The following is a 27823-nucleotide window of genomic DNA, read 5'->3' on the forward strand; positions in this document are numbered from 1 at the left end:
CTTGCAAGACCAGGATATTCATAACATGGTGCACGACATCCTAGACATAAGCAAGAAGGTAAAGGAGCATTTGGTAGAACAGCCGGCAGAAGAGACACAGGACAAAGAATATTGGTCCAAGTTCGTCCCTCCAGAATTTCGTCAATTTAGAGATGTGTTCTCAAAGAAGAGCTCGGAAAGAATGCCGATGCATAAGCCCTATGACCACGCAATTGATCTTGTCCCAGACGCGGCAACCCCGAGACCGGCAAAAGTATACTCTATGTCTTTACGAGAGAAGAACTCGCTCAACGAATGGATTGACGGTGAACAAGCCAAAGGTTACATTGAACCGTCTAAATCCCCTTATGCTGCTCCGGTATTTTTCGTCAAAAAGAAGGATGGCTCTCTTAGACTAGTCCAAGACTACAGGGCGTTAAACAGTGTCACCAAGAAGAACAAATTCTCACTCCCCTGAATCAACGATCTCATTGATGGACTCTCAAGGGCTAGTATATTTACTACACTAGACCTGAGATGGGGGTACAACAATGTACGCCTTCACAAGAGAGATGAGGAAAAAGCAGCGTTCATTACCCATAGAGGGTTATTTGAACCCACTGTAATGTACTTCAGATTCTGTAATGCTCCTAGCACTTTCCAGGCCATGATGAACGACATTCTAGGCAATCTCATTCGCACTGGAAAGGTGGCAGTCTATATAGATGACATTATCATCTTTACAGATAACCAGGAGGAACATGACCATCTGACCAAAGAGGTTCTACAATGACTCCGAGACAATGACCTGTTCGTGAAACCAGAAAAGTGTCACTTTGTGACCACTTTCATCAAATTTCTCGGACTCATAATCTCAAAAGGGTCGATACAGATGGACTCAGAGAAGGTCGACGGCATGCTCAAATGGCTGGTGCCCACCAAGGTAAAGCAAGTACAAGCATTCCTTGATCTGGCAAATTTCTATCGACGATTCATCAAGGATTTCAGATCGATGACCCGACCCTTGACTCTATTAACACATAAGGACGCACCATGGAAATGGGAAGAACCTCAACAAAAGGCATTTGAGGCCCTCAAGACTGCCTTCACTTCTGCCCTGATTTTAGCGCTCCCCAACGCAGTCCGTCCCTTTAGATTAGAAACGGATGCCTCGGACTTTGCCACAGGCACGGTCCTTGAACAGTTGAGAGAAGATGAGCTCTGGCATCCAGTCGCATATTACTCAAAATCACTTAATGAACATGAGCGAAATTATGAGATCTACGACAAAGAGATGCTAGCCATCATTCGGGCTTTAGAAGAATATCAGCAGTACTTCGAAGGACACCCTCACCCAGTTAAGATATGGTCGGATCACCTAAATCTTACCTATTTCCGACAAGCTCAGACATTGACTAGGCGACAAGCTCGATGGTCACTTTACCTTACACGTTTCAATTTCATACTCCATCACCACCCCAGAAAGACGATGATGCATGTCGATCCTCTGTCCAGGAGGCCAGATCATGAGAAGGGGGTGAGCAATGACAATTCAGGGCAAACTTTGCTTCGACCCGAATATTTTGCCATCCACGCGATCTCAGCCACTCATTCCTCCGAAGTTGATGATGTAAAACTTCTAGAAAGAGTGAAATCGGCACTACAAGACGACGAAATGACCAAAGGTTACCAGCACCTATTAAAAACTGGCAAGCGAGAGTTCGAAAAGATCTCCAAGAGTGGAACTTCGAGCATGGATTGCTGCTCAGAAGAGGAAAGGTCTACGTTCCAAAGGACACTAAGCTGTGGAATGAGCTGATCAAGCTACACCATGACATCTCCACGGTCGGACACCCCGGATGATGGAAGATGCAAGAATTGATTAGCAGGAATTACTGGTGGCCAGGGCTTACCATTGATGTTAAGAAGTACATCCAAGGCTGCGTAACCTGCCAAAGAAACAAGATGAGCAAGCAGAAGCCTTACAGACTACTTCAACCTAACCCAGTACCAGAAGGGCCTTGGGAAATGGTTACCTGTGACCTGATTACACAGCTACCGCCAAGCCCAGACCACAGGGGAGAAAAAGAAGACTGTCATTTTGGTAGTCGTTGACAGGTTCACCAAACATGCACACTTCTACCCAGTAGATGACATGGTGACAGCATCTCAAGTAGCATCAATTTTCTATACTGAAGTATTCAAACTCCACGGAATTCCCCGGCAGATCATATCCGATAGAGGCACACAGTTCTCAGCCAAACTATTCCAGGAGTTCTGCCAGAAACTTCACATTAAATCCACGATGTCTACAGCTTATCACCCTGAAATGGATGGACAGACCGAACGAGTCAATCGGATTCTGGAGCAGTATTTGCGCATGTATTGCAATTACCGACAAACTGATTGGGCCACACTATTGCCCACAGCAGAATTCGCATACAACAACCAAGCATCAGAATCGACAGGCCTGTCCCCATTTTTCATTGAGCATGGTCGACACCCCCGAATGGCACCAGACGTGCTGGAAGGAATACAACATCCATCCCTGGAACACCTATTCCACGATCGCGATCAAGCACAGGAACAAGCTCGGGCTGCTTTATCGTTAGCAGCAGAAAAAATGAAATGGTATTTCGACCTTAAAAAGCAGGACATCCCTTTCAAAGTAGGAGATGAAGTGCTTATTTGAGGAAAAGATCTTCACGTCAAAGTCAAAAGCCAAAAGCTAGCGACTCAAAACTATGGACCATTCAAGATCCTTGAAAAGATCGGAGTCGTATCATTCAAACTGCAACTACCAGCGGACATGAAGATACATCCCGTGTTTCACGCTTCTAAGCTTATAATGTTTCATCAAGACTCTATCCCGGGACGCGTACCTCCCCCTAACCCCCCAGTCATCATTGATGGAGAGGAAGAGTGGGACGTAGAAGACATCCTGGATTCGAGAGTCAGGTATAACAAAACCCAGTATCTCGTGAAATGGTTGGACTACGACCACAGCGATAATACTTGGGAACCATTGGAAAACCTCACAAACGTCAAAGACAAAGTAGAGGAATTCCACAAGACACACCCAGACGCTCCAAGAGCAAAGCTGTGAACACGCAAAGTGCACAAAATCGCTCTGTCTGATCACCCTGATGAATTCATGTTTTTCTTCTGCACTCATCCGAATGCCAGAGCACCCTACAAGGGTTCTGCAGAAGCTGTTGGCTGGGATTTCAAGTCCATACAGGACATAGATATTCCCCCACACCCCAGAATGCTCATTGACACTGGACTTGCGGTTGATCCCCCAAAATGGACGTACATTCGAGTGGCCCCCCGAAGTGGGCTAGCCCTCAAAGGAATCGATGTCGCAGCAGGGGTAATTGATCCAGATTACACAGGGGAAATCAAGGTGCTTCTCGTTAATACGACCAGAAAACCATTTGAGGTCAGAACAGGCGATCGTGTCGCACAACTCATATGCAAATGTTATGCTCCAGGAATCATTTCTGAAGCAGATAGTTCACTTGCAAAGCGAACCATATGAGGCGCCAAAGGCTTTGGCTTATCGGGACGATGAACCTTGAGAAGGGGATAATGTCACGGTTTTACCTGACAAAGTCATTATAGGAACAAATGCTATTAAGGAGCATATCATTTTTTATCATTTCTCGTCGCACAAGAAGTCACGTGACCTAATGAGATAAGATAACGAGGCATCCAGTCACATGACCTCAGATCTCTCTCGGCATTATCACGTGACACCAAACTCCTCGGCATGGCGTCATATATCGCAATCACCATGACATCATATTGCATGCTCAGGAGGAGCTCCGTCTCCGTGGTTATTATTAGGCAGCCAATTAGGATAATTGGGACATTTCGTATGATTGTAGCACTGACCAGTAGGATAGCGTGTGACTCGCTTAGGTAGTACTGTACAGTAGCATAGCAATCATGTATACAAGGACCAGCGAGACAAGGAGGAGACCTCAGTCTTATTCTCCTTCGTCCACCACTACCATCACAGAGGGGTCTTACCAGACACTCTCAGTGTGCTATACATCCTATTGCATTCTCACTTGTGTGATAGCACCTCTAGCCTTGCCAGTAAGTCTTGCTCTGCGACCAGCTATCAGGCCTCGTCAGTGGGCACGTCGTATCACCACAGCTCGTCGCTGTTGGCTCTTAGCCAGGAGGCCCTCAAGGGGATTCTATATTTGGTTGTCTATCTTTGTCATCGGCATGCCGTGACACTATCTTTGGATCACGTCGTGCATCCCATAGTGGTGATCCATCTCAAGCATTCCAGAATCAGAGTGGCAGGCAGCAAGGAGACTGACCAGGACCTATGCATTTTTCCCAGTACGCTTTCTTGTTGATGCTTAATGACTCGCAATTCAGCACCGTTGTCCGTTTTGACTCATCTATTCAATTAGACAATATGCATATATGCCTGTGCAAACTTCCCAAACTTGAGAAGGCCCTATCGCAACATTCTCACATGCACAGACAGCTCCCACATGGCAAGTGCAGGCACGCCAGGTACAAAGTGATACAAACATCTCCGATCAACTGCATGCATCCATGGTGCCACGTCTTGCCACCCATCACAAAGTACCAGTTCAGATGACGAACCAAGACTTCGGCATGCTGAAGGGAACTGCTCACCGGGACCATCAACGACAACAGATACCCCCACCACCGGTGCCTCACTCACACCTGCAACAGTCTGGCTCCTTCCACCACTCTGTCCCCCCCAGCCCTGCCTGGACTGGAGTTACCTGTACGTCCAGCTGAACTTTACAGCAGATGCCCCCACCACTGGTGCCTCAATCACAGAAGAATGGGCTGCAACAACCCGGCTCCTTCCACCGCTCTGTGCCCCCTACCCCTGCCTGTACTGGATCTACATCCAGCTGAGCATTACCACAGAAGCCCTCTCAGCAACACAGATTCCAGCTTCAATGCATTTTACCCCCAGCTCAAACTGGCGGCTTGCCAGGCTTGTCTGGTATCTCGATTGCAGGTGTCCATGCCAACCAAAGGCCAGTCTCTGTATCAGGAGTGTCATCTCATCTGCCGTCCATGGGTACGCCTGGAGATCAGTGCATGCCATTTGTTCTGAGTCATTAACATCCATCATGGTATTGCTGGTGTTGTTCCCTATAGCTTTTGTAGCTGCACTTCCTGTCGTATCGAGAAAGCCATGGTGAGTTCTCACTTACCTGAGTAAGATCACTGAGTTCACTGGCCACTGTTGTTGAAAACCACCTGCTCGTGCATCCACCTCAGAGTGTGGCAGCAGATGCTTCCCGCGTTGAGGCAGTGGCCACTGCGGTGAGCTGCGTGTGCATGGGAGATGGCGTGAATTGGTGCCATTCCGATGAAGGAGATTTAGCATGGCTGATTCAAGAAAGTGACCAAGACGGATAACCAAGAAATCCTGCTATATTTATATAAATATCACGGCAAGTGTACGGAATCGGCGAGGCAAATATGCAGTTGCTTTCAGAGTCAACAGAGGCAATCTTGATCCGTTTGCTGAGGTGTGCAACATCTGCCGTGCTGACGAGCCACTGAACTCACCTCCACCGCAGCTCATGCGCATCCAGTCAGCGTACCTACCAGGGTTCAACCTGGCCATCACGTTTTCTCTGCAAGATGGATCTGTGCGCAGGCTTGCCAGCACATATGAAGCAATCGGACAGAGGGCTGAGGACAGAATGCATGTGCTGCTCGTCTGGGTGTGTGTGCTGTGTCGTTGGTCTGTGTCTGTACTGTGGGTGATAGTGTGGTGCAGGGCATGAAGAAGTGTGTGGTGCCGTATGCGACGGTGGTGCATGTGCATGCACTCGTGCTGCAGGCAGAGCTTATTATGATCAAGGATGCACCACATGGTGTGTTGTTGAGCCATGTGGATCAGGTGAGGGAGGCGCTGCCATGGTTCTTCAAGGGTTCATAGGTGAGTAGGGGACAACTCAATCAGCATTAGACTGTCTGGTCGTCCCTTGAATCTTGCATGTTTGTCATTGCTGTCTTGCATTGTCTATTGTGTGTTTGTTCACATCACACCGGACCTGCTGTTGCTTTTGTCTTTCTGTTCAGTGTCCACTGTTCTCTCCTCCATGTTGTCTGTTTGTTCACTATCACCACCAACACTCCCGTTACTCCCTCCATATATGCACATATCTCATCATCATCCATCCACCATTATGCATTCTAGCCCACACTATGCTACACAATTCTATCCTGGATACATCTGTACCGTACTTCCGATACCACAGAAAAGTCATACCAACACCTCGTCTGTCCTTACATGGTTTGAAAATAGGTGTGTTGATTAATCCGCTGTGTTTAGATCCCGTTATGAGTGCCCTCGACATCTGATCAATGATGGATCAACGGTGGCTGATAATCTCTCACACATATAAAATGCCCTGCACAACGAGCTGCATGCCTTCTGTATCGACTCACACTGATAGGCCAGAAGATGGCTTCCTGTATCTCTGCAGACGCAAAGGCCATCATGTGCGCTGGAGGAAGGGGAATGACGAACTAGAGAGTTTGAACATGTCAATAGGGATCTATACAGCACAGTCATCATAGTGAGACATTTGGTAGTATAAAGTGTCAACTGGCACAGCTGATAGTACAGAAGAACATGAGCAAATGAAAGGGAATAGCCACAGAGAATTCCACTAATATGCGTGCATGATCGAAGATGGCTGTTCATGGTATGAAGCCAGACTTTTGCTCTTGCTTCAGAATGATGAGGCCACATGTCGTGAATGCCTCATCATAACTGGATAAGTCGATATGAGCACTGAGAACACTGCTAGGTAGATACGGACGTACTATTTGATTGCGGTGGATTTGCGATGCACGTATTGTTTTGCAGCGAAATATAATTCTGAAGTCTGTTCCATGACGTACCCGTAGTACAGCTCGTTGGCACCAATGGTGATGAACCACATGCCATGCGGCTCATACTCTAACTGCAATAGCTAGTTTGCAGCCGCCACAGGGTCACACGTGAGCGACGGTGAGGCAGGTGACAGCACAGGAGGGAGATCGATCATGGCCAAGTCGAGATCGATGACCCAGCTGTCGATCAGCGTTCCACCATGAGCCACCTCTGAAAGAGCAGTTAGTCTGACACCGCTCTTTCCTGGAGAGCTTGTGGAGCATTTTTCAGCCACGTGCTTTGTACTTTTCGACAGCGAGCTCTTGTTTGGGATCGTCGGTGGCACAGACGAGGGACCTGTGCTCTTTGAAGGTCACATAGGGGGGGAGTCCCATCACATCAAAGTGTTACAGATAATGAGAGTATAGTGATATCTGGTGATGTCTTTCAACAAGCTCATGCATCACTCCAGTATGCACTCTTCAATGAGAGCAGGACGTGCATGACAGATGTACAACGTGGCCACATGGTGACTGAATCACCGTGCATAGGGGAGCAGTGACAATGCATTATCAGGGTGATTGAGGACACTCTCCCCATGATGTCATATGAACCTAAGTGTGGCTACAGTGCGTGCAAGTAGTACTTCTAGCCACTCAACCTCGACCACACTCCCCACACAGCAAGCAACATGCAGCACAAAGTTGGTGACACTCACAACAATGTCAAAAGTGCAGCCACCAGGACAATGAGTGAGCTGACATCCATGAGAGGATCACACTGTGGTGTTCAATGTAGCTTGGCTTGTCTGAGGGATCCAGTTAATGCAAAATGTCATCCATCTTGTGAACGTCCTGTGAGATGTGGGCATTCCATTGATCTAGATCAGCAGAGAGCAGAAACTGTGAGGAGAAATGTGTCAGTTGAGCGCATGACGATATGATCTACAGGTCGTGATAACGGCAAAGTAAGATGGATAGTGGTGAGAAGCAAGAACAGATAAACTCAGACGACCACGGAATGTATAAAACTGGCTTCATATCCCACGACCTGACATATGGGCTGCAGGCACATCGAAAGAAGAGAACAGCGATATGCTGCACTCACATCTCGAAGCCAACAACAACGGTCGACTATGCCTGGTATACGGTGAGTCACGTGCAGAGGAAGATTGGCTGCTTCCAATGCTGGGTAAGCTGTGCAGATGGCTGCCCACAGACTGAATGAAGGTCGACATATGCACAGTTGTAGAGGAGGATGCTACCGGGAGGTAGGCCTGATCAATAGAGAGAAAACGGCGAAGGTCAGCGAGGGACATAGCGAGCGCAGGCAGGCAAGCAGGCTCGAGATCCTGAAGTCAGAAAGCACCACACACGCAGTGGTGGATGAGAGTGAAGGAATGAAAACTCGAGTAGTGTACCAAGGGCGGAAGAGAGTCGACTGACCTTTGAAGCTGAACGAAAGCATTGATGCTAATTCGAACACGGTGTGAATAGAAACTGGGACAAGGTGACAGTGTGACTGGAATGTTCATCTCTTCCAGAAAGGATGGCAGAAGGTGTGGGTCGTGGGGCAGGTAATAAATCAAGAAAGCCAGGAAGAGCACTCGATGTCAACGGAACTGTCAGAAACATAAACCGTTCACTGCGCCTGCCAATCATTGAAGACTGAAAGTCTTTCACTTCAGCTGTGCAGGCGAGTTGCTAGCTACGATGTACCAGCTATAGCATGGTGGAGGGTGCGTCGCTTGAGTATGGCACTTGAGTATGGCGACACTAGCCGGGCACCTACCTACATGTGCATATCTGATGTGATCGCGTTTTCAATTTGATCGGATACTAGAGATCTAAGTACGGACTTGGCTTCATAATCGTACTTTGTAGTAGCCCCAGCCCCACCTCAAGCTGTATGGATGGAGTGTTTTGGCATATGGGTGGGTAACCTGTGAACCAAATTCGACCACCAAATGACTGGAAGCCTTCTCGTGCGATTAGCGTACTCTCGAGATAGTAGGCTTCATCATGGCAAACGGGGTCACATCGAAGGCACTTCTGTCATGATTGATGCAAGTTGCATCGACATATAATACCAATACCGCTTTTTCAGGCTCAGTGCAAAGCGATTCAGCTGAAATGACTGCCGAGCTGCTGTAGATGAGTAAAAAGCAACGACCTTGGGGAACGGAATGGGACATACATGACCAAAATATCATTCAGCCTGTTGGAGACTGCACTTCCTCGTAGGAGGTCCATGCTTGAATTTTGGCAGAACATATAGCCAGAAGATCCAAATTAGGTACTAGGATTGCAGGAGCTCTATCAATAGGCCTCAAGAATAACCGACTACGCTCATCAAGAAAACCATCTTCGGGACTATTGCTCTGCAATCTCAAGCTTCACTCCACAAACAATGGCTGTATTGCCCACGCGAACAAGGACAAAACCATCTGCAGTGGAAATTGAGCCTGCGAGAGGTAGTCAAGGGTTCATCCACATGAGAGCCTACTTTCAACGAGACATCTCGCCACCTATCAAGTTCACGTCCATCAGGTCGGACCTTTTCTGCCAGAAAGCACTTAAAAACCTTAGAGTTAAGCCTCTGGAATGGTGGACGTGCAGAGGACATCTTGTTCTGCCTTTGAAGCAGCCTGAGAGGACGTCGTCACATCGGCCATTGCCATTCAAATTAATGTGATCTCAATAAGCAAAGCCAACATTTCCGATAGTTGGTACAAGTGCAAACACACGTGTGACAATGATGCAGACTGAACGCGAGTAAGGACCCGAAACGTGGTGAAGAGCAGTTGATGCGGTAAGCACTCACACCCGAAGTGACAGATGGTCACTTGGACAGTCAGGCTACAGTTGACACTGAAAGATGCTTGTGCCACAAATATTCGATAATTCTACACAAGAATCTACATGAACCCCTTGGAGTGGTTGTGCTTCACGTACGCCTCGATCATGTTCATCATGTTGTCGCCCCACATCTCATCTGGCAGCCACTCACCATTATTCATGCATAGTACCTTCATACACTCTGCGTAGTCAAAATCAGGCAGCAGCTTGGGTGTGATGATGAAGTATTGCCCACTATCGGCCTTGCAGGTTAATTCAACCAGGGAGTTATGAATTGCACACTCGGCGTGTTGATCCATACCTGTAGCACCATTTTATATGAATCTATTGTCTCTTAGCATCCACCGATGAAGCAATGCACCTGATTAATTTTGTCGACGAGAGAGAACGGTGCACGAGCCTCCTCTATCAAGCTCATCAAGTACAAGATCGTCATGAGTGAGCGTTCCTGCAGTAAGTGCAATCAGCTGATTGCAATAGGAAACTGAACTGGGAGATATGGAATGTACGCCTCCTGATTGATGCTCCCTTGTCAGAAGCTGCAGCTTCTCCTCATTGTGGAACTTGACAAAGATGTCTATCGCCCACTGATCATAGTCTTCGTGCGCGCTGATTCTGACCTCACCAGCACACCCGAGGCCTACAAGCACCCATCAGTGCCCACTGATATCAATGCATCGCACATACTCACGGTTGAATGCTGCTGAGAATTTCCTTCCAATGCTGAAAATGAGCTCCTCGAGAGCAGATTGCCACTGATCCTAAGAGGAATTCAGTGGAGTCTGAAAAACATAGAGCATCATTCGGAGATGCACCCTAGCTGTTTTGATAGCTTGCTTGATCCCCCCGGCTTTGCTCTCTCATTCCTTGATCGTCTTGGCTAGGTTCGCGATCTGAGGAGTTCATCATTATTTCAGTCGAACATTACACCAAGAACATGAGGACATACCTCAGCTTGACACCCACGGTACTGCTCGATGACCCCTGCATTCGTTTGCAGGTTCATGTCAAGCTGTGCCCGCTTCTTCTCTAAATCCGCTAACACTCGCTCTGACTTTTTCTCTCTGGCCTTTCCACTCTGTAATGAGTCGATGGTGAGGATGGAGCACGGTAAATTCAGGCACATGAACCTCTTTTATCTCCATCTCCTCCAATCATTCGCGAAGCTCATTGTCGACGGTATCAAGCTTCTGCTTACTGATGACCAGCTTGGCCTGGCATTCTTGTTTGGCTTCTGCATATGATTTGTTCACTGTTTGAAACCTATTCAGTCTCATTGCGAACAAGTTAAAAGGATGCACACCCTCTTGATACTCGGTGAGGGCTCTTTGTTGCTCTTCCTCCTTCTCCTTATAGAGGTCTTTGAGGGATTGCTTGTCTGCGGTAAGTTAAGCTTGCTGCAAGCCAAGGTTCATCACCTCCTGTTGCTCTCTAATTGCAGCTTTGACCAGTTTCTTCATCGAGTTGTCAAATTAGTAGATCAGAGAACACAAGAGTCAACCATACCACATAGTCCTTCATGATACTCGCACGCTGTCTGGCTAAAAATATGAGCTCAGTCTTTAACTGTGCTCATTGCTTGTTGACAGGAGGCTGTATACGAAGCTGCTGAAGCCATTTCTGCTCGCATTCTGAGACACAATCACTAGCAAGTCAAGAGATAATGTGATCTGCAAACTGATCTGAAGCTGCAAGCTCGTCAATCGCTTCATCATCTTCTCCATGGCCTCCTTCTGTTCGACAAGCGTTCGCTGTGAAGAAAGTTAGGAGAATGTGTGCAAGCTTAAGTCAGACACAATGAACAAGCTCAGCCTTGCATTTCCTATCTTCATTGCGTATTGCCGCCTCTGCCTCAGCAAGTTTCTCCGCAGCCTGCTGGCATGCTGCAGGCTGTCTGCGAGAGCCAGCGAGGGCCACCTCATATTCACGCTTCACATTCTGATTGACTGATGATACCACATGACATTAACAGTGGCCATATTGCTTTATTATATGGCTTACGTGCTTCTAACACCAGATTTCCAGCCTACGAGATGGTTCTCGTAGTGTTTTTCAACAGGCGCTTGTCATACTTGGAGCAGCTGACATTGTTGTAGACAGTCCCAACAATATAGCTACCACTGCCACCTTCAGCACGAGAACCACTACACGATACCAGCTCCATTGCGCGGGTTGAATCAACACCTTGAGGATTCAGAGCGATAGCCTATTGCGCGAGGAAGAGAGTGAGTGACGCGACTAGCCAAGGAGACTGCAGAGGTGGTGCAACTTGCAGTGCGATTTAGCATCAAGTTCGCCTTCAGAAACCACTTGAGTCCCTCGGAGCAGTCTACATAGTCAATTGCATAACCATCAAAACCCAGCTCACGCATCTGTGATCATATCGTTAGAAGAGCTCGTGTTGCCAAAATAATGCTTACCTCTTCTTGAGTCATTGGAGGAGGTGGCACTTGACCGTCATCAACTTTGAACCAAGTATGAACACGTGTGCGGTGACTGATCGTGTCAGGAGTATCAATCAGCATCTGGTTTAGCAGTGAATAGTCCTCTTCACATTGCGCGATGAATGTCTGAGGCACAAAATATTATTTTAATCTCACGAACTCAAGAAATGGGACTACCTTCAGGGCACTGGAGGGGAAACACACCTCGACTGCGTGCACGAACTTGCTGTTCGGGACTGTAAGGCACAACATTGGAGGCTCAAACACCTCTATCTTGAATTTGTGGTGATTATTCCTCAACCAGACAATGACATCAGCACAATCACTGTCCCATTTTTCCAGCGCCTCGAACTTTCTATGTGAGGCATCCTCCAACTGCTTCAAGCTAGGTGAATGAATGAATCGCACTATTCGGTGTGGCTAAATGAGATGAACTCACTTCCGTAACTGCAAATCGATGCTCGCTTGAATTTTGCACTCCTCTGTAAGGTTGTCCTTCTGCTTCCATTGCACGTTGAGCACTCTGTGGTTCAGCTTTGTACGCTCCACCGAGACATGTTCCTGAGATAGTTCAGCTCATTGCAAAGCTGCTCGTACTGTCCCCCACTGACTGCACTCATGATTTGCTCAGTCGCCATGTGTTCTCTCTGGCATGCTATGACTTGAACTTTGATGTACGTGACTGTGCTCACATGCTCAGCTCACTTCTCTTGGATGTGAATGCCACTGTGGCACATGATGGAGAGTCGTACGAGGATCCAGGAGGTGTCACACTATGACGAGAACAGGTTCGTATGGTGTTGTTCGAAGGCAAGCTCAGCATGTCAGAAAATATCAGACATGGTAGGCATCTGCACCATGACCTGCATTTCGGATGATGATATGTATCAGTGTAGATGAGGAGTGGCTGCCGTTTGGCACTTTGGGAAGCATCACTGGCAAGGAATCCATGGAAGGCCATCTCCCTGACTGGCTCGAAGAGGGCACAGAGCCCTCTCTACGTGACTCCGAGGATGACGTGCCACCCATGCCTGCAGTCACACAGATATCCTTGCAGGGAGTAGGGCCAGGCTCTATCACTGCCAGAACCTCACCCATCATCCTGACTTCTACTGATGGGACCCCTCCTTCTGGTTCTTTCAGCAGCCAGGATGGGCCCAAGGGAACTTATATGGATCTGGATCAGTTTTATGCAGATATCAATGAAGAAAAGGAAAATGAGGAAGAGGAAGAGGAGGAAAGTGAGAGTGAGGAGATCGAGGAAGAGAAGAGCGAGGATGATGAGGAATCTGATAGCGAGGATAACGTCGATGAGAACAACAGAGAAGACAATGACGACGGCTGAATACATAGATAGTCCAACAATATGGTGTGTGTCCTGATGCAGTACTATTAGTTTTGATTACAATGCAACTCCCTCCGGAAGCTTGTAGTACAAAGGCTGCGTGGGTGTTGTTAGGGAGCGCTGCTGGAACGGAAGACCTACGCACCATATCAAAGACATGGTAGAAGTGTCCTCTTACGCCCCCGGTCTCATGATAGTATTCCATAGGGAACCACTGCCATCACATACTGTTTTAGCAACCATGTACAGGCCAAGCCAAAGCACACGACATACGTGGTCTGGCGGGAGTTCTTCCTTCCATGTCCGCAGGTATCGAGAATCATGATCATCTGCAATTGCACCCGAATCTGGTCGCAGTATGACAAACTGTTCGATTTGCATTTCCGTGTCCATGATAGTGCTCCTCGACACACGAGCATATGCGATGCAGTAGAGGCCATGGTAGAATATGTATTCGCACCTGCTCCCAGCATCATTCAGCTGAAGTAGGGAGCATGACAACATTCGCACCATCTGTCCCAATCTGTCTCATCGATGTCGTGCACACGGCCATCAGTTACCATGATCTCATAGGGCACAGCTTTGGAAGACATCAGCATCATAGAGCACAGTGCAAATGGCAAATATGTACGTTTTTGTGCCAGTGGCTGCATGACTACATATCCGAGATACAAAACAGGATCTGGATATGACTTTGACATGATGTGAGCCAACTCTGTAGCTTGAAGCTCACAATGCAGTGGTGTTTTCTCTGAGATGAGACAATCAGCAATCGCTACCCATCACGAACGGCATCATGAATGACCTTGTCCATTATGCGCGATGACCACTGTCACCGGTGTTCCGTACATGTCCAGCACAGCCTCTATAGCAGGAGCAAGCTCACCATTGGGGGACAGGAGCAGATGATGAGTCGAGTTGATAATCGACACTGCAATACATGGTGTCAAGATATGGACGAATGATTGAATTATTGCACTTATTTTGGAAAGAAGAACAGCCCCCCATGTGTGCTTGTTCAGACCAGGACCAATATCGACATACTGTTTTCGGGTGAGGAGCCTGCAATGAATATCAGAAGAATATCATGAAACTCACAAAACCGAGATCCTCCACCATGACCCACATTCTGTGTCTGATCAGCCATCGAAAGTCTGTAAGCATGGAACCATGCACAAGTCTCAGTTGCCAAACACTGTCCACTATCACATTATGCAGAATATCTCCTCAGTACGTATACCCAAGATGAATGGCGCACTCATGTGTAGGTCCGTTTTCAGCAGCCCGATGACGTCCAACTCCATATCCCTCCCACCGATCAGCATCAGCATCAGCCTCCACCGCCCTGACCACACTCACACACATGCATTTGATCAAGTTCCTCATGTGCCGCTGGCTGTCCCTCCCCTCATTGTCAATGCCAAAGTGTACTGTCCATATCCCCACATGGACGAGGTGTGAGCTGGGGCAGTGCAGCTGAATGATGGCCACCGGCGACCTGTACATCATCACGAGCAGTGAGAGCGCACAAAGCAGGGAGAGCGCAGCATAGCTGGCAGTGTGCACAGGTCTTGTTAGGCTCATATGCGAAGCGGACACCTTGCCACATGACCAGTCAAATGCCAGAGCTATCTCCACCATTTGTGCAAGCAGGACACTAGAATATAGAAGATCAGTGCAGATCAGCCACGAAATGACAGCATATCGACCACTCACAGGTCCGTCCGCTCCCAGAAGTATACCTCCCCCCAGGGCACGAATGCATATGCCACCATGAACACGCTCGCAAAATAGAACACGATCACCACGAACCACATGACAAAGTATGTCTTCACGACATGGCCCATCCACGCTGTGCGCTGCAGCAACCCAGGGGTGATCGACATGAGGAACACCACGAAGCCCAGCCTGCCCGCGTACCCCAGCCAGTCAGAAAGCATGTACAGCGCATATGTGCTGGCGCAGCTGCATGTGAACCAGAGCAGACTGGAGAGCGAGAGGAGGAGGAGGGGGAGGCAGAGCCCAAGGGCCTGTGCGACATGTGTGAAGGAGTCGTGTAGGTGCAGGACGGGGTCTTTGATTGGGTAACCAGTCCAGGACCAGGTGATGAGTGTGCCGGGGTCTGTGAGCAGGCAGTGGAGGGTGAAGATGAGCGTGCTGAGGGAGATGGCATTGCGTAGCCAGGACCTGATAGATTCCTGCACGTTTTTGACAGATGGCGCTTTTGCAACTGAAGAGGTCCTTGCTCAAGTGGCATAGTTGCAGATGGCAAGGATGGCGAGGAGGAGGCCGGTCTTGTTGTATCTGCCAGACTGCTCATTGACGATGGGCCACACTGTACATAATTTAATCACGCATCGTCATCTCAGTCAACATACCATGAACCTACCTGGATTGTTGGAGTGGTTTGCATATTTTGCAATAGACGACAGCAGGAACCCTAAACCCATCACTATACGAGGGACTCGTATGACACCAAACACGACAAAAAACCAGAATCACGTGAACTCACACATGCTATGATAGCCCACACCCTCGTCTGTCATGTCAGTCCAATTGACCGCAGCTCCCACATTCACCACCATAGTGGCGAACACCACAGCAAACAGCCGATGCAGCGAGCTCTCCAGCTTGTACGTGCCCAAGCCCATCAGTGATAAGACATGCAGCGTGGTGTGCCCGACGTGTGTGTGACACCATCGTTGGAAGGGCCGCATGCCGAGCAGCATGGGGGAGAGGACAGAGAGTAGGGACAGCTCATGGCCCATGATAGCGAGCTCCCAAATGGAGAAGTAGAAGAATGTCAGCATGAGTGAGGTGAATATCAACCAGTAAATGAAGGCTGGTGGGTGGATGGTGTCACAATTAATGCACGATCATTGAGGACAGCAGACATACACAGGTATAGATCACTCAGAAAGTTCACAGCAGATCTTAATTGGTCTAGGGACGAGCCAGCAGGAGAGACGGCCACAGCCTCAGAGCTATCTGCTCTGGTGATCACTTGGGTTACTTTCTTGACTTCGGAGGAGACAGAGGTCACGCGGGTGACTGCTGTTTGATCGAGCACGCTACACAGGACAGAGGTCATCAAAATTCATTATGCAAGCCGATGGACCTGTATGTACATATCATTTGGCTCTGGGCTTCTATTGAGGGATATGCCCATCATGATCTGGAGAATGGTAGTTGATGAGCGTGGCTTCGATTGTTGGCAGAAATTATCACCGTGCGTACCTGGAGGTTGGCCGCTTTGACCTCGAGCTCGACAGCTGAGTCGAACATCACGTCGAAAAAAATCAGCCCCCACTCGAAAAAGCTGTACTTTGTATATGCTGTTGGTCACCGAATGATATACAGATAGTTCAAAAAAAATCATGGGATGGACCTCCTGGAATGCGATGGACCTTGTGCTGGATGAAAAAGTAAATCATATGGGATCATTGCCACAAAGAATCTGAACGGAAAGTGAATTATTATAATCGAATTCCTGGTGCTCATCCACACATGCTGTAGCCATCTGGTGTCTTCTCGACAATGAGTGCAGAACATGAATCTGAAGAATGCAACACACCTTCTGCACAGAGCATGCGTATATTGCATGGGAGTATTCGCAAGTGACTCGAACATCCATGATAGGTTGAGAACAATATATCCAATTATCAGGACATCGTGTGCATCGTGGTCATCTGTAAAGGTGATATACATCCAACCACCGCAGGACAGCGTTTTGATCACGCCAGCGACCATAACGAGCCCAGGGAGCCAGGAATTTGAATTTCGATGAAGGTAGTACTGCATGAGAACCAGCACGAGTTGCAATCCTGAGGAAGGATTTCCAGTCAAACGATTCTGCGAGACACCATCGTATGACATACCAGAGTTCAGAGCGATCAGAATCTGGAAAACATTCCGCTCTGGATACCAGTCACCAATACTGACAGTGGTCAATTCCCATGAAAGCAAGCAGCAAGAAGCAACCACTCACATTGCAGACACTGAGGAAACCACTCCTCTGGGTATCCGGCAATGCCATTCTTCACAATTTTCTTGTATTGCAGAGCACAGCCTATGAACAAAGCACCGAGAAAAGCCACGTGCACAAGTATGGTGTGTGCTCGCATGACGTAGAAAGTGTCGAGCAACCCCGAGCAGGTCTCCCAGCTTCGGGGCGAGAAGACATGATGTCCCAGTCTCAGGAGAAGTGTTAACAGAAAGTCAGGCACAGCACTGAGCATGGTGAGCACAGAATATCTAGAGCAACAAACAGCCATGCAAAAGGGAAACATCACGAATCGGCGAAGGGCGCTGTGGGTAGTCGGCCATGGGCAAGGCCGTGAGTGCATCGCATGTCTTGATCACCTGCTGCTACACATTCTGACGCCCGCCACTGCATGCCCTCCACATTTACACAAAACAAAACATCAATTCTACTGGATCCTATAACCAACGTGACATGTAATTCACAAGAATTGATATTAAAGTAGGTAAAGGTGTTAAGGTCTCGAAGCTTACTGTCATGGCTGATGTGAGCAGTGGCGTGCAAAGATCCTGGGCCCCGTGGTGAAGTCTTCATTCATGCAAAGCATGACCCCAACTTTACTTGTGACTCCAATGAAAGCATTGAATATTGAACATGAGGCCTGAGGCCTGAGACATCATAATTTCTACTCTATTTCACTATTTCACCCACACTCAACCCACCCACACCCCAAGCCTTTCTGCAAACCTCTACGCAGCCCACCTCATGTCTCCGTGCTCACCTATAACTGTCACCAGCAGCCCATCACCATCCTTCAGCCCACCCGTGCCTGTCTCAAGCACGTCGTACCACCCAAATGCCCAATTTACTATCCACGGTCCCTGAGAGAGCCGCACGAATCCATTCACCCACCATACCATCTCCTTCGACAGGCTGCTGAGCGCTTCCTCTAGCCATGCTTTGTCAACTGGCTCTGAAGTGGGATGCATCTCCTCGTGATCGCCCATGCAACCACAGCCCGTGCTGTGCACGTGCGTATGTACATTGCCCGAGCCAGCGTACACAGTGACTGTTTTGACCTCCTCATGATGCGGCACCTCCACGCTCTCCATGTTTGCACTTCTGAGGAACAGCTTCGAGTCCAGCCCGAAGATCAGCCTAGGGTTGACGCCCTCTCAGCCCTTGCACCGCACCTTCAGTGTCAGGTCGTTAAGCGTGTTCAGATGATCGACGAGGATGTCCAGCGTGCGCTCTGAGATGTGCTCTGATTTGTTCTGTGGGAAATAGATATCCATGAGTGCAAATGTGGATAATGACAAGAGAAGGGGGCACACAATGAGGATGATGTCCGTGTAGCTGGCTTGCATCTGCGTGGTGGGTGACGAGTCCTCATATCCTACAAAGTTCTTCACGTCAATGACAGTCACGATCACGTCCAGCTTCAACTTCCCGCCCATCTCACATTCAAGCTCACAAATCTGAAAAGTGAGCATTGCAGGGAAGGCTGAGCCCCTACATTTTCTACTCAGTGGACATAAAAATGTGAAAGGAGACAGGTCACTGATGAGCATTCGATGATGATCCTGTCCGAACGGTACTTCTCTGTGCAAACACATACAGGTTAGCTCAAAGAACGTAAGTAGTATGAGAGGCCATCATATACTCAGTATCTCCAGCAATGCCGTCTTCATCTGCCCGACCAGAATGCAGCACCTTGCAGCTTATCAGCCTGCATTGACTCGCGCCTGAGCATCCTCGCACCTGAGCGTCCTCGTGCACTGACATGCATCCATTCAGGATCTCGCTCACTGCCACCAGGCTCGATTGCTTCACCAGCTGGCTGTCCACTGTGCAGCTATCAGCACTGACTCAGATGTCGCGTGAGAGCGTGCACCCTCAACAACACCAAACTCATTCTTGAGCAGCACAATGCAGTAGTCCGGGGGCAGCTGTGGCAACAACGAGAGGATGATCGACGTTTTGCCTGTGCCGAGGAAGCCAGTGAAGACAGTAATCAAGATGGGGGAGGGCAAAGATGCGGGTGGGATGGTCATCGTGAGTGAATGTCTAGAGCAGAGGAGAGACAGTGAGCATGGATGTGGGAGAAAGCAATATTGACTCGTATGTTCTGATCAAATCAACTTAATACTGCCAGGCGCTCAATCAATCAACCATGCATGCATTCAACATGGCTCTACTAATAAGGAGGTAGGGCCGGTGCCGGCAGTGCCCACTACGATGAGCGCGGCAGTTACACACAATGGTCATGTTCTGTTTGACATTGTCGCACACGCAATAAAACTTCATTTTGTTGTTTGCCTCAAAATAGAATATTCAGGAAGGGGAACACGCTGAAGGCTTTTTGATCATCTCAATTAATGGTTATCATAGAATCCATGCACAGCGATTCACAACATGAGCGAAGACAGAAAAATGCAATGACGCTTCATATTGTTGTTTGCCCCAAAATAAAACATTCAGGAAGAGGAACACACTTAGCTTCTTGATCATTTCAATTGATGGTTACTGATGGTTACCGTAGGATCCATGTCACAATGAGAAAATGCAGCACACGAAAACACAGCACAGGGAAGGAGATCACGAGACATGACGAATCAGTGGAGTGATCACTTTAGGGCCGGTATGATCCCCTGATCATGCATTTTTCTCAGGAGAGCCTGTTATGTGTTGGCGCAGTTCAGGGCCACAAGACTCACTACTGACGTAGCAGAAATAATATCAGCTGTACTGCTACACCAATGATTGAGGGTATCTAGATATCTCCACATACAATTACATTAGCAGGACGAGTCCACCAGCCACCTGCCTATCGTCTGAATGACAAGCCCTTCTGCAGGCCCCCATCTGATGAAGGCCTTGACCGGCCTGCTATTGGGGTCACCCGCCTCACCGTATTCTCCAATATCTTCACTCTGAGCTCAGACACCGCCCCGCCCACAGCCATGCCTCCCATCGACCTCGCTTTGCTCTGCGACAGGATCCCCGCCATGCTCACACCCTCGAGCCTCCTCCTCTTCACCCCCACACCCTCCCCCATTCTCCTCTCCTGCTCCTCCCTCCATCTCTCCTTCACCTCACACCTGCTCTCCTCGCTCTCCTGCTCGAGCCTCAGCTCTTCAGGCAGCCCGAACTGTGCCTTCACGCCCTCCTCCTCCGCATGTGCCTCTACCTCCACCTTCTTTTCCTCGCAAAACTGCTTGCGCATGATGTGCGAGAGGGAGCAGGGGTCTGAGTTGTGCTGGTCAGAGAAGGATTGGAGTACGGTGAGCCATGGGAGGGTGACTTGCGTGAGATGTGCCTCAGCTGCAGTTGTCTTCTCGAGTGTAGCGAGCGGGTCTGGGGGCAGTTGGTTTGGGTCCGTGTCTGGGGCGATGGTCAGAATGGGGACATGAAATGCTCATGAGCATTTGTACTCACCGTGCACGGTGAACCCGCTGTTCTCTGCCAGGTCCCACTCTTCGTCCTTCTGCCGCGCGCCCTCCGTCATGACATACCTCGTATTCTAGCATCAATCTGCCAAAGCATCTGATCAATCATCAAGATGATAAAGAAGAGATTAGCCTCACACCTTCAGATCTGTCTGGATCTCAAACCACGCATCGCACAGGTGACACTTGCACTGGAATGCGTAGATCGGCATCGAGTAGTAACTTCCGATCTTGCGTTTCTCCGTGTTGTAATGCACGCCCATTCCGATGTGGTTGTTGCATGTTCCACTGAGGCAGAGTTCATGGTTAAGTTCGAGGATGAGGACGGAGAGGAAGGTATATGGATGCACCACCAGATATTGAACGGGAGCTCAAAGCGCACGATGAAAATGCCTTGGTCAATCTTGCATGCACATCATCGAGTGCATGTTTGCCTAAGAAGTGGTGTATAATGTACAGTTAGCATAGACGAGAGGCGAGAGGGATGGACTAGCATGCGCACCTCAGTAAGCATTGAGGCTGCTGTGTTTTTCTCCGTCATAATCGGGTGAGTAATACTTGTTGAAGCATGTGTAGAGTAAATTGTGAGAGCTGAAAATGGCGTGGCATCGTGCAGCCATACCTTGCATAAGTGGTACTTGGATGTGTGGTGAGAGACAGACAGTGCAGCCAACAAGCGCCCAATGCCTGATCAATCCATCATGGCATTTGCTGAGCCCAGAACTCTTTTTTGTGAACTCTATTTTCTCACCATCCACTTTCAGGTACATGTGTGCTGCCCCACTGCCTCTCACCTTCCATGCTGATAATGCTTGCATTAGTCACCTTCTGACTCTCTGTTCATAAAGAGAAGGATGAGTTACGTCGCTAAAGGTGAGAAAGAATACGATGCGATGGGCACGCCCCTCCCCAAAGCCAAAATCCACAAGATCTGCATCACGCTCACGAGCAGCAATGTCAAGAATCCTGAGAAGTGTGCATAGCATAGCGTCATCAGTGGGCATGGTGTCGTATGATGCTAACAGGTTCATGTACATCTAGTTTCAAAAGAACTGATTGATTGTGCGAAGGACAAGCAGCTTCATGTCAGGGGATCCGTGCGCCTCCCGACCAAGGTCCTCAAATCACCACCTGCAAGATGGTACATGCCTGCCATTTCATCTGCCCTGAGTGCTGATGGTGACTCATCTCTGCCATGCCAGCCTTGCGGTGAGAGTTCGAAGATCTGGGACCGCTATGAGCTCAAGATCCACAAGTGCCTCATTGACCTTCACTTCTTGAGTGAGATCGTGAAGCAGATCGCGTGTTACAGTCATTTCTGTTTCATTGTCACCTATGTTTGATGGTAGACGAGCATCAGTCTGGAGCCTGGTGTTGAGGTCGAGGTTACCATCTCTGCTTGAGTGTATGACATTCTTCGCGTATAGCTATATGTTCACGGCACATTCGAGGTGTGGGCTTGCATGCAGTGCTTGCCAGCAGGCATATCAGACGTGAGCATTCATGCACTCAGTTGCTGGGAATCGTGACACATTCATCCACCTCATTCGGGTGGCCTGTGTTTAGTCAATGACCATACTCAAATTTGTTGCTGGACCGCGGACAATTGCACATGAGACTGTCACTTCACAATAAATTGACAGTATTTGATTGAACAATGCATAAAATGCTGCAACTTTGTCAATGCATTCAGCATACTCAATAGAGGCAACACGGAATATGCGATGCGTATAATACGATGAACTCAGACTAAGTAGAAGCGCCCTGCATGACCCGTACAGGTGTGAGGTACAGCTGTCACCATGAAAGCAGCAAGGACTGTGGCTGCATGAGATGTATCTTCCAGGATGCTATGCTGGCTCATGCATCCTAGTAGTCCTGACTGTCCTGTATGCTCGTCACTTGGTGATGTTCACACCATTTGATCGAAGGATGAATCGATGACGCCTATATGTTGGCAAGTGTCTCAACGATACCATACACTTACATATGATCTCACGATTTCGTGTTGGTCTTGAGTGCTGTGGTCGAAAGGTGCAGCTCTAGGCTCGACATGGAGCTACTTGTCCTTCTTGCACTTTATCAGTCTATTGCAGCCCATCCAGACTTTATTTTACCATTGAAATATACTGTCCGGATAGGCTCATACTCAAATTCTAGTCAGTGCTTGTCTTGCTGAATGATTCTCTGATAGCTGGATGGACGACTCGTGGCTTGGCATTTCCAGCTATGCTTGCAGAAGTCAGGTGGTGAGCTGGAGCTGAACGCGAGTGCCACTGTTGTCAGCGTAAATGTAGAAAGCACGTGGATGATGCTAATGCAAGTGAGCAGGCTGTGTCAACCCTGTCGAAGAAGCAGGGAAGAGTGGATGGAGTTTGTAGGGAGATATCGGAGTCAAGCAGATCACGCCGGCGGTAGAGGATGTCGATCAAACTCGATGTGATGATCGATGCCCTAGACTGTTGATGGAAAATTACATGCACGCACATGGAAATGCATTGCAACCATGCATGATTGCCATCCACTGTCCGCTCTCCTACGTCCTCAGCTCAGGTAAGCCCCACCCCTCCCACCATGACCCCCTTCTGACCCCCTGCAGTGACGTCCTATTTTCACTTCCCCATCGAGGACGAGCCCAACAATGGTGATGCCCTCTATCACATCACATGGGACCCCTCCCTCTGATCTGCAGATCATACTGATTCAGACAACACTGATGCCCTGCCGACACCTTCATCGTCCACCACACCGCGCACCCAAAACAGGACAGTCATACAGGATATTTTGGAGCAGGATGACCTGTACTGGATCCTTGGCCTGCAGCGGACATCGCGTATAGATAAGCTCACTCTTCACCATGCATATCTCTCTCCGAGCAGGGTATGCCATCCAGAGTGAGTACTACTTCTTGTGCATTGTCTGCGAGATGGATGTATGCATGTGGTTGAACACGTGGAGTGGGTCGTAATGCCCGTTGGAGACTTCTCAGGCTTCCATGCATTCGTACATGTGCAGGGATTCGATCATGACACTGTCCCATCGAATCCTGAGACTCGTGATGGCATGTCGCAGAATGAACGTGTGACGCAGCCACCAGTGTGCTTTGTCCTGTGACCACCACCTCCCAACTCGTCTCCACGACACCACGCATCATCTTCTTCCCATCCACCCAGACCCACCCTTTCCTTAGCATCTTGCTTCACTTGTTTTGCTCTGTGTTTTTATCACGCAGTGCGTGCCGGGCAGGTGTTCCTCACGCTCTCCCTTGGCACATCCCAGGCACCCAGATTCTGCTCAGAGTTCAGGCCCAGGATGCTCCACATTTGGCCTACCCCACCACGGCACTGCCTTGAAGAGGCATAGAGCAGCTCACTGCTCCGACATTTGATTTGCCATCGAAGTGCAGATGGCCATGGCATGAGTTCAGAGTCTCGATCACTCTATAGCGGTGAATTGTTGTAGAAAAATAGCCTGAGCGGATGTGGCAGAAGTGCACTTCAATGGCTTGTGAGTAGCGTATACATAGTGCTCTGCGAGTGCTTCATTGCAATCCGCGCTCATCTATGATGCATGACATACCTTCAAAAAATACTTCCCTCCTTAACATTCGCTAACCTCCACCCCAGCAAATTCCACAATGACCCCTTCACCACCCGTGCCTTCTAAAAAGTCTCCATCACCTATGACGTCCTCTCCCAACCTGCCTCCAAATGCACCTATGACCACGCCTCCTCCTCCACCTCCTACGACATGTTCGCCGTGTGCTCACGCCCCCTGACTGAGGACACCTTCCATGGCGTCATCATCAGCGTCTTCAATGAGCTCCTCGAGGGTGACCTCGATGTCATGCGCACATTGCTCAGTGAGCTGCTCCATTGTGATGGTATGAATCGGAGTGTGCGTGCTGATGGTGGGTATGTATATGCGTAGGCACAGTGAACGACATGAACCCATCGTTGCACCTCAATAAAGATGGCATCAACTCTGTCCTCCTCACCCTCCAATCCATCTGCGAACGTGTGCTCAGTCAGCCCCCCCTGCTTTCCCCCCCCTCCTTCCCATTCACTGAATTTCATTCCCATGCAGCCTGCCGCACATGTCTCCTCGTGCTCCACAATGAGCTCATGCACCTCCTCGAGGTCCAGTGCACCCTCCACGCACTCTCCTACTTTGACCTCCACCACCGCTCCTGCCTCGCCCTCCACCTCACCTGCCTCACCATCACTCTCCCCATCGTCATTGACCACGCCGTCATGCACAAGCGTGGTGCCAACTCCAACTCCAATGCTGACACCGATGATGGACAACACACTGCCCTCCTCAATGCATGCATATATGGCCTCCTCCATGGGCTCGTCGTCGTTCTCGAGAGGATGAGCGCATACTCAGGTGATGCCCGCCCCTCCCTACATATATATTCCTTTCATGTATCTGTAGAACTGCCCCCTGCTCTTGCATATGTGTCGTCCACATCCTACCTCAGATACCTCCCCTGCTGCATTATCTCTGTACATGTGCCGCTACATAGAACCATCTGTATTTCATGCCTGCACGTGTGGCGTGCATTGTATATAATACATACACTGCGCATACTGCTTGGATATGCAAGAACAAAAATGACAAGGTGACGAATGAACCCGGCCGAACACGTACTAATACTACTATACACAAAACAGTGTCATCGACAACAAATGCATGCCCCCCTTCCTCAGCCCCTCCTCACATATATATTCCTTGCATGTATTTCTAGACCCCCCTGCTCTTGTATATGTGCCGTCCACACCCACCCTACCTTAGATACCCCCCCTATTGCATTGTGTCTATACACATGCCACTACATATAGAACTGTCTGTATTTCATGCCCGCACATGTGGCGTGCACTGTACATAATACATACAACACTGTGCATACTGCTTGGATATGCACAAAAAGAAAACGACAAGGTGACGAACGAACCCGACCTGAATGCATACTACTACTATACACAAAATAGCATCGTCGACAGCAAACTTTCACATAATCTTAACCGTACTGATGAGTAAGGAGTAATACCTACCACAAATCACTCGCACCCACATTCATCCCTGCTGCTGAGGCTGAACAGTGAACTGCTGCGCTACTGGTCTCTGAACATGCTGCAGCACAAACCACCATCAGCTTTCCGACTCCTAACACTCCAACAGCGAATCACCTACTCACCCACATCTGCATCGCCCTATTCATAATCGACATATCCTTCTCCTCCAGCATGTATGACTCATGTGACAGCTGGTACCCAAATGTCCCTATTGGCTGTGACGCCGCAGCAGCCACCAATAAATCATTAAAGTCCTGCCCGCCGTTCTCACTCATCGAGGCTGCAGCAGCAGCAGCAGCAGCAGCAGCACCCGTCGTGACGTTCTGGTTTTCTGGATAGAAGGGATAGAACAACCCGCAGGCACCTTCAAAAGCTTCTTATCCACCGGCGTGCGAGGCGTGCCCCCCATGTTTGCATGACCTGGGCTGCCCTTGCTCATGTTCTCACTCAGTGGCTGTCCACTGAACGGCGATGCCAGCGTGCCCCCGTACTGCACAGGCCCCATCAATGGGCTCACCAGCGGCACATCCGCCTGCACGACGCCCTTCGGTGACAGGATCTTCTTATCCCACACATACTCGGAGATCAGCATCGGCACAGTCGTCAGCGTGACCTGCTGCAGGTTCACGTTGAGCACCTTCTCGGTGAGTGCCATGATCAGTGGGTGTCCACCGTTCAGGTCCTTGCACTCCCATCGCCAGGGGAAGCTCGGCAGCATGTCGAGCACCATTCACATGTCCCCCAGTGCAACCTGATGCATGATCGAGTGGCAGTGTGACATGTGCCCATATAGGATGACCATCGCGGTGATGTGGAGCAGGATGGGCGATACGAAGAACGTGATGTCCGGGAAGCAAATGAGCTGGTTATACATGATGATGATGTTGTGCGACGTGATGATAGCTGCGAAGATCCATAAACTGACTATTTGACGAACCATAAGTGATTTACTCACCATCTGTCAAAGCTTGCAGACGCGGATTGTAGTCGAGCTCGCTCGAGCTGAACAGCACTCACAAGAGGAGGATCCTTGTAATCCCAATCTTCAACAGCATCAGTCTCTGGTCCTCTGTAATGTCCTGGACTAGCTTCATCCTACACTCGAGTGGCCACATCTGCATCCCACCAAAGAACCACTGGTAGTTCTCTGGCAGCTGCTGTCTGAACGACGCCATGCTCTTAATTATCTGTGTCACATGGCACATGATCGCATCCGCGCTCTGCCGAATCGGCACATACAGCAAGTTGATGATGTCTACCTGAATCTCTGTGATCGGCGCCGACAGCACAAAGTGCTTCGAAACGTCTGTCGACTTGGTCTGTGATGGCTGTGGCATGTTTGAGTCTGACAGCGCAATTGCAAGCAGGTGGCCTAGTAGAATCGATGTACCACGGTCATACAGAAGGACGATCGTCCACAGCCAAATGCGCAACTGACACTCCTCCTCGGAGAAGGTATTCTGCTGCAACGTTGGGTTGTAATGAAGGCCCAACTCGATAGTGATTCGCACAAGACTGCCTACGAGGTGCCACAAGGTCCATCCTTGATGCTAATGATAACAAAGCCCATGCCTAAGTTAGACTGCATCTTGATGAGACGTCTGCTGAAGTGCACTAACCTCGGTGTACAGATATCAATGCAGCACTATCAGCACCTGCAGGCTTGACAGGCTGACATGAAGATCTGGCTTGTGTTATGAAGCGTTCCCTGCTAGAACGTTCAGAACCACGTGTGCTTTCTCACACGTACTAGTCCACAACGTGGACAGAGACTTAGATACCAAATA

The 27823-nt window shown here is 49.1% G+C and overlaps 10 protein-coding genes across 10 annotated transcripts in view; 3 read left to right on the forward strand and 7 right to left on the reverse strand.

Moving 5' to 3' along the window:
* Positions 1–4560: 4560 nt before the first annotated feature.
* Positions 4561–6363, forward strand: LAESUDRAFT_713175 (uncharacterized protein; the record flags this gene model as incomplete). The annotated part of the gene is made up of 9 exons (XM_040906945.1): positions 4561–4759; positions 4958–5065; positions 5146–5185; positions 5450–5522; positions 5574–5720; positions 5777–5873; positions 5900–5938; positions 6200–6307; positions 6335–6363. 9 exons carry the CDS (start codon positions 4561–4563, stop codon positions 6361–6363), a joined length of 840 nt encoding a protein of 279 aa, XP_040765570.1.
* Positions 6364–9797: 3434 nt separating this feature from the next.
* LAESUDRAFT_650319 (uncharacterized protein) lies at positions 9798–10376 on the reverse strand (the record flags this gene model as incomplete). The annotated part of the gene is made up of 3 exons (XM_040904236.1): positions 9798–10039; positions 10084–10186; positions 10248–10376. Coding segments are annotated over 3 exons (474 nt in total), but the record flags the coding sequence as incomplete, so codon positions are not given.
* Positions 10377–12257: 1881 nt separating this feature from the next.
* On the reverse strand, positions 12258–12566 carry LAESUDRAFT_622835 (uncharacterized protein; the record flags this gene model as incomplete). Its single annotated transcript, XM_040903297.1, has 2 exons — positions 12258–12308; positions 12360–12566. Coding segments are annotated over 2 exons (258 nt in total), but the record flags the coding sequence as incomplete, so codon positions are not given.
* A 437-nt stretch (positions 12567–13003) lies between these two features.
* LAESUDRAFT_757979 (uncharacterized protein) lies at positions 13004–13527 on the forward strand (the record flags this gene model as incomplete). The annotated part of the gene is made up of 2 exons (XM_040912392.1): positions 13004–13025; positions 13079–13527. 2 exons carry the CDS (start codon positions 13004–13006, stop codon positions 13525–13527), a joined length of 471 nt encoding a protein of 156 aa, XP_040765573.1.
* Positions 13528–13584: 57 nt separating this feature from the next.
* On the reverse strand, positions 13585–17651 carry LAESUDRAFT_736133 (uncharacterized protein; the record flags this gene model as incomplete). Its single annotated transcript, XM_040910665.1, has 18 exons — positions 13585–13623; positions 13673–13714; positions 13756–13987; positions 14038–14107; positions 14159–14278; positions 14333–14458; positions 14507–14589; positions 14786–15184; positions 15244–15772; positions 15917–15979; positions 16040–16369; positions 16426–16543; positions 16765–16862; positions 16916–16940; positions 17033–17054; positions 17102–17351; positions 17406–17464; positions 17527–17651. The coding sequence occupies 18 exons, from the start codon at positions 17649–17651 to the stop codon at positions 13585–13587; spliced, it is 2730 nt and encodes a 909-aa protein (XP_040765574.1).
* A 607-nt stretch (positions 17652–18258) lies between these two features.
* On the reverse strand, positions 18259–19563 carry LAESUDRAFT_770925 (cobW-domain-containing protein; the record flags this gene model as incomplete). Its single annotated transcript, XM_040913790.1, has 7 exons — positions 18259–18681; positions 18703–18783; positions 18844–19013; positions 19064–19111; positions 19173–19222; positions 19293–19356; positions 19404–19563. The coding sequence occupies 7 exons, from the start codon at positions 19561–19563 to the stop codon at positions 18259–18261; spliced, it is 996 nt and encodes a 331-aa protein (XP_040765575.1).
* Positions 19564–20969: 1406 nt separating this feature from the next.
* On the reverse strand, positions 20970–21361 carry LAESUDRAFT_724312 (DUF572-domain-containing protein; the record flags this gene model as incomplete). The annotated part of the gene is made up of 2 exons (XM_040908585.1): positions 20970–21246; positions 21309–21361. Coding segments are annotated over 2 exons (207 nt in total), but the record flags the coding sequence as incomplete, so codon positions are not given.
* A 416-nt stretch (positions 21362–21777) lies between these two features.
* On the forward strand, positions 21778–22540 carry LAESUDRAFT_724313 (40S ribosomal protein S20). The gene is made up of 4 exons (XM_040908586.1): positions 21778–21933; positions 22000–22073; positions 22161–22259; positions 22308–22540. The coding sequence occupies exons 1-4, from the start codon at positions 21813–21815 to the stop codon at positions 22359–22361; spliced, it is 348 nt and encodes a 115-aa protein (XP_040765577.1). The 5' UTR covers positions 21778–21812; the 3' UTR covers positions 22362–22540.
* A 1853-nt stretch (positions 22541–24393) lies between these two features.
* LAESUDRAFT_713181 (uncharacterized protein) lies at positions 24394–25307 on the reverse strand (the record flags this gene model as incomplete). Its single annotated transcript, XM_040906946.1, has 3 exons — positions 24394–24519; positions 24574–24701; positions 24728–25307. The coding sequence occupies 3 exons, from the start codon at positions 25305–25307 to the stop codon at positions 24394–24396; spliced, it is 834 nt and encodes a 277-aa protein (XP_040765578.1).
* Positions 25308–26037: 730 nt separating this feature from the next.
* The window catches only part of LAESUDRAFT_736136 (uncharacterized protein), a gene marked incomplete at both ends in the record, with an annotated part of 7343 nt that continues 5557 nt past the window's right edge, over positions 26038–27823 (reverse strand). Inside the window, 7 exons of the mRNA XM_040910666.1 lie at positions 26038–26094; positions 26159–26367; positions 26391–26743; positions 26771–26939; positions 26992–27038; positions 27087–27586; positions 27683–27724. Coding sequence (XP_040765579.1) covers positions 26038–26094; positions 26159–26367; positions 26391–26743; positions 26771–26939; positions 26992–27038; positions 27087–27586; positions 27683–27724 — 1377 coding nt within the window. The remainder of the gene's footprint in view (positions 26095–26158; positions 26368–26390; positions 26744–26770; positions 26940–26991; positions 27039–27086; positions 27587–27682; positions 27725–27823) is intronic.

The sequence above is a fragment of the Laetiporus sulphureus genome (assembly GCF_001632365.1).
Source record: "Laetiporus sulphureus 93-53 unplaced genomic scaffold LAESUscaffold_13, whole genome shotgun sequence".
In the NCBI taxonomy this organism is placed as follows: domain Eukaryota; kingdom Fungi; phylum Basidiomycota; class Agaricomycetes; order Polyporales; family Laetiporaceae; genus Laetiporus; species Laetiporus sulphureus.

Bases quoted from the DNA above. Each gene is read 5' to 3' on its own strand.
- LAESUDRAFT_724313 (XM_040908586.1), top strand. From the start codon at position 21,813: ATGAGTTACGTCGCTAAAGGTGAGAAAGAATACGATGCGATGGGCACG. The intron at 21,934-21,999 runs GTGCATAGCATA...ATGTACATCTAG, and splicing joins TGTCAAGAATCCTGAGAAGT to TTTCAAAAGAACTGATTGAT. The intron at 22,260-22,307 runs GCGTGTTACAGT...GTTTGATGGTAG, and splicing joins GTGAGATCGTGAAGCAGATC to ACGAGCATCAGTCTGGAGCC.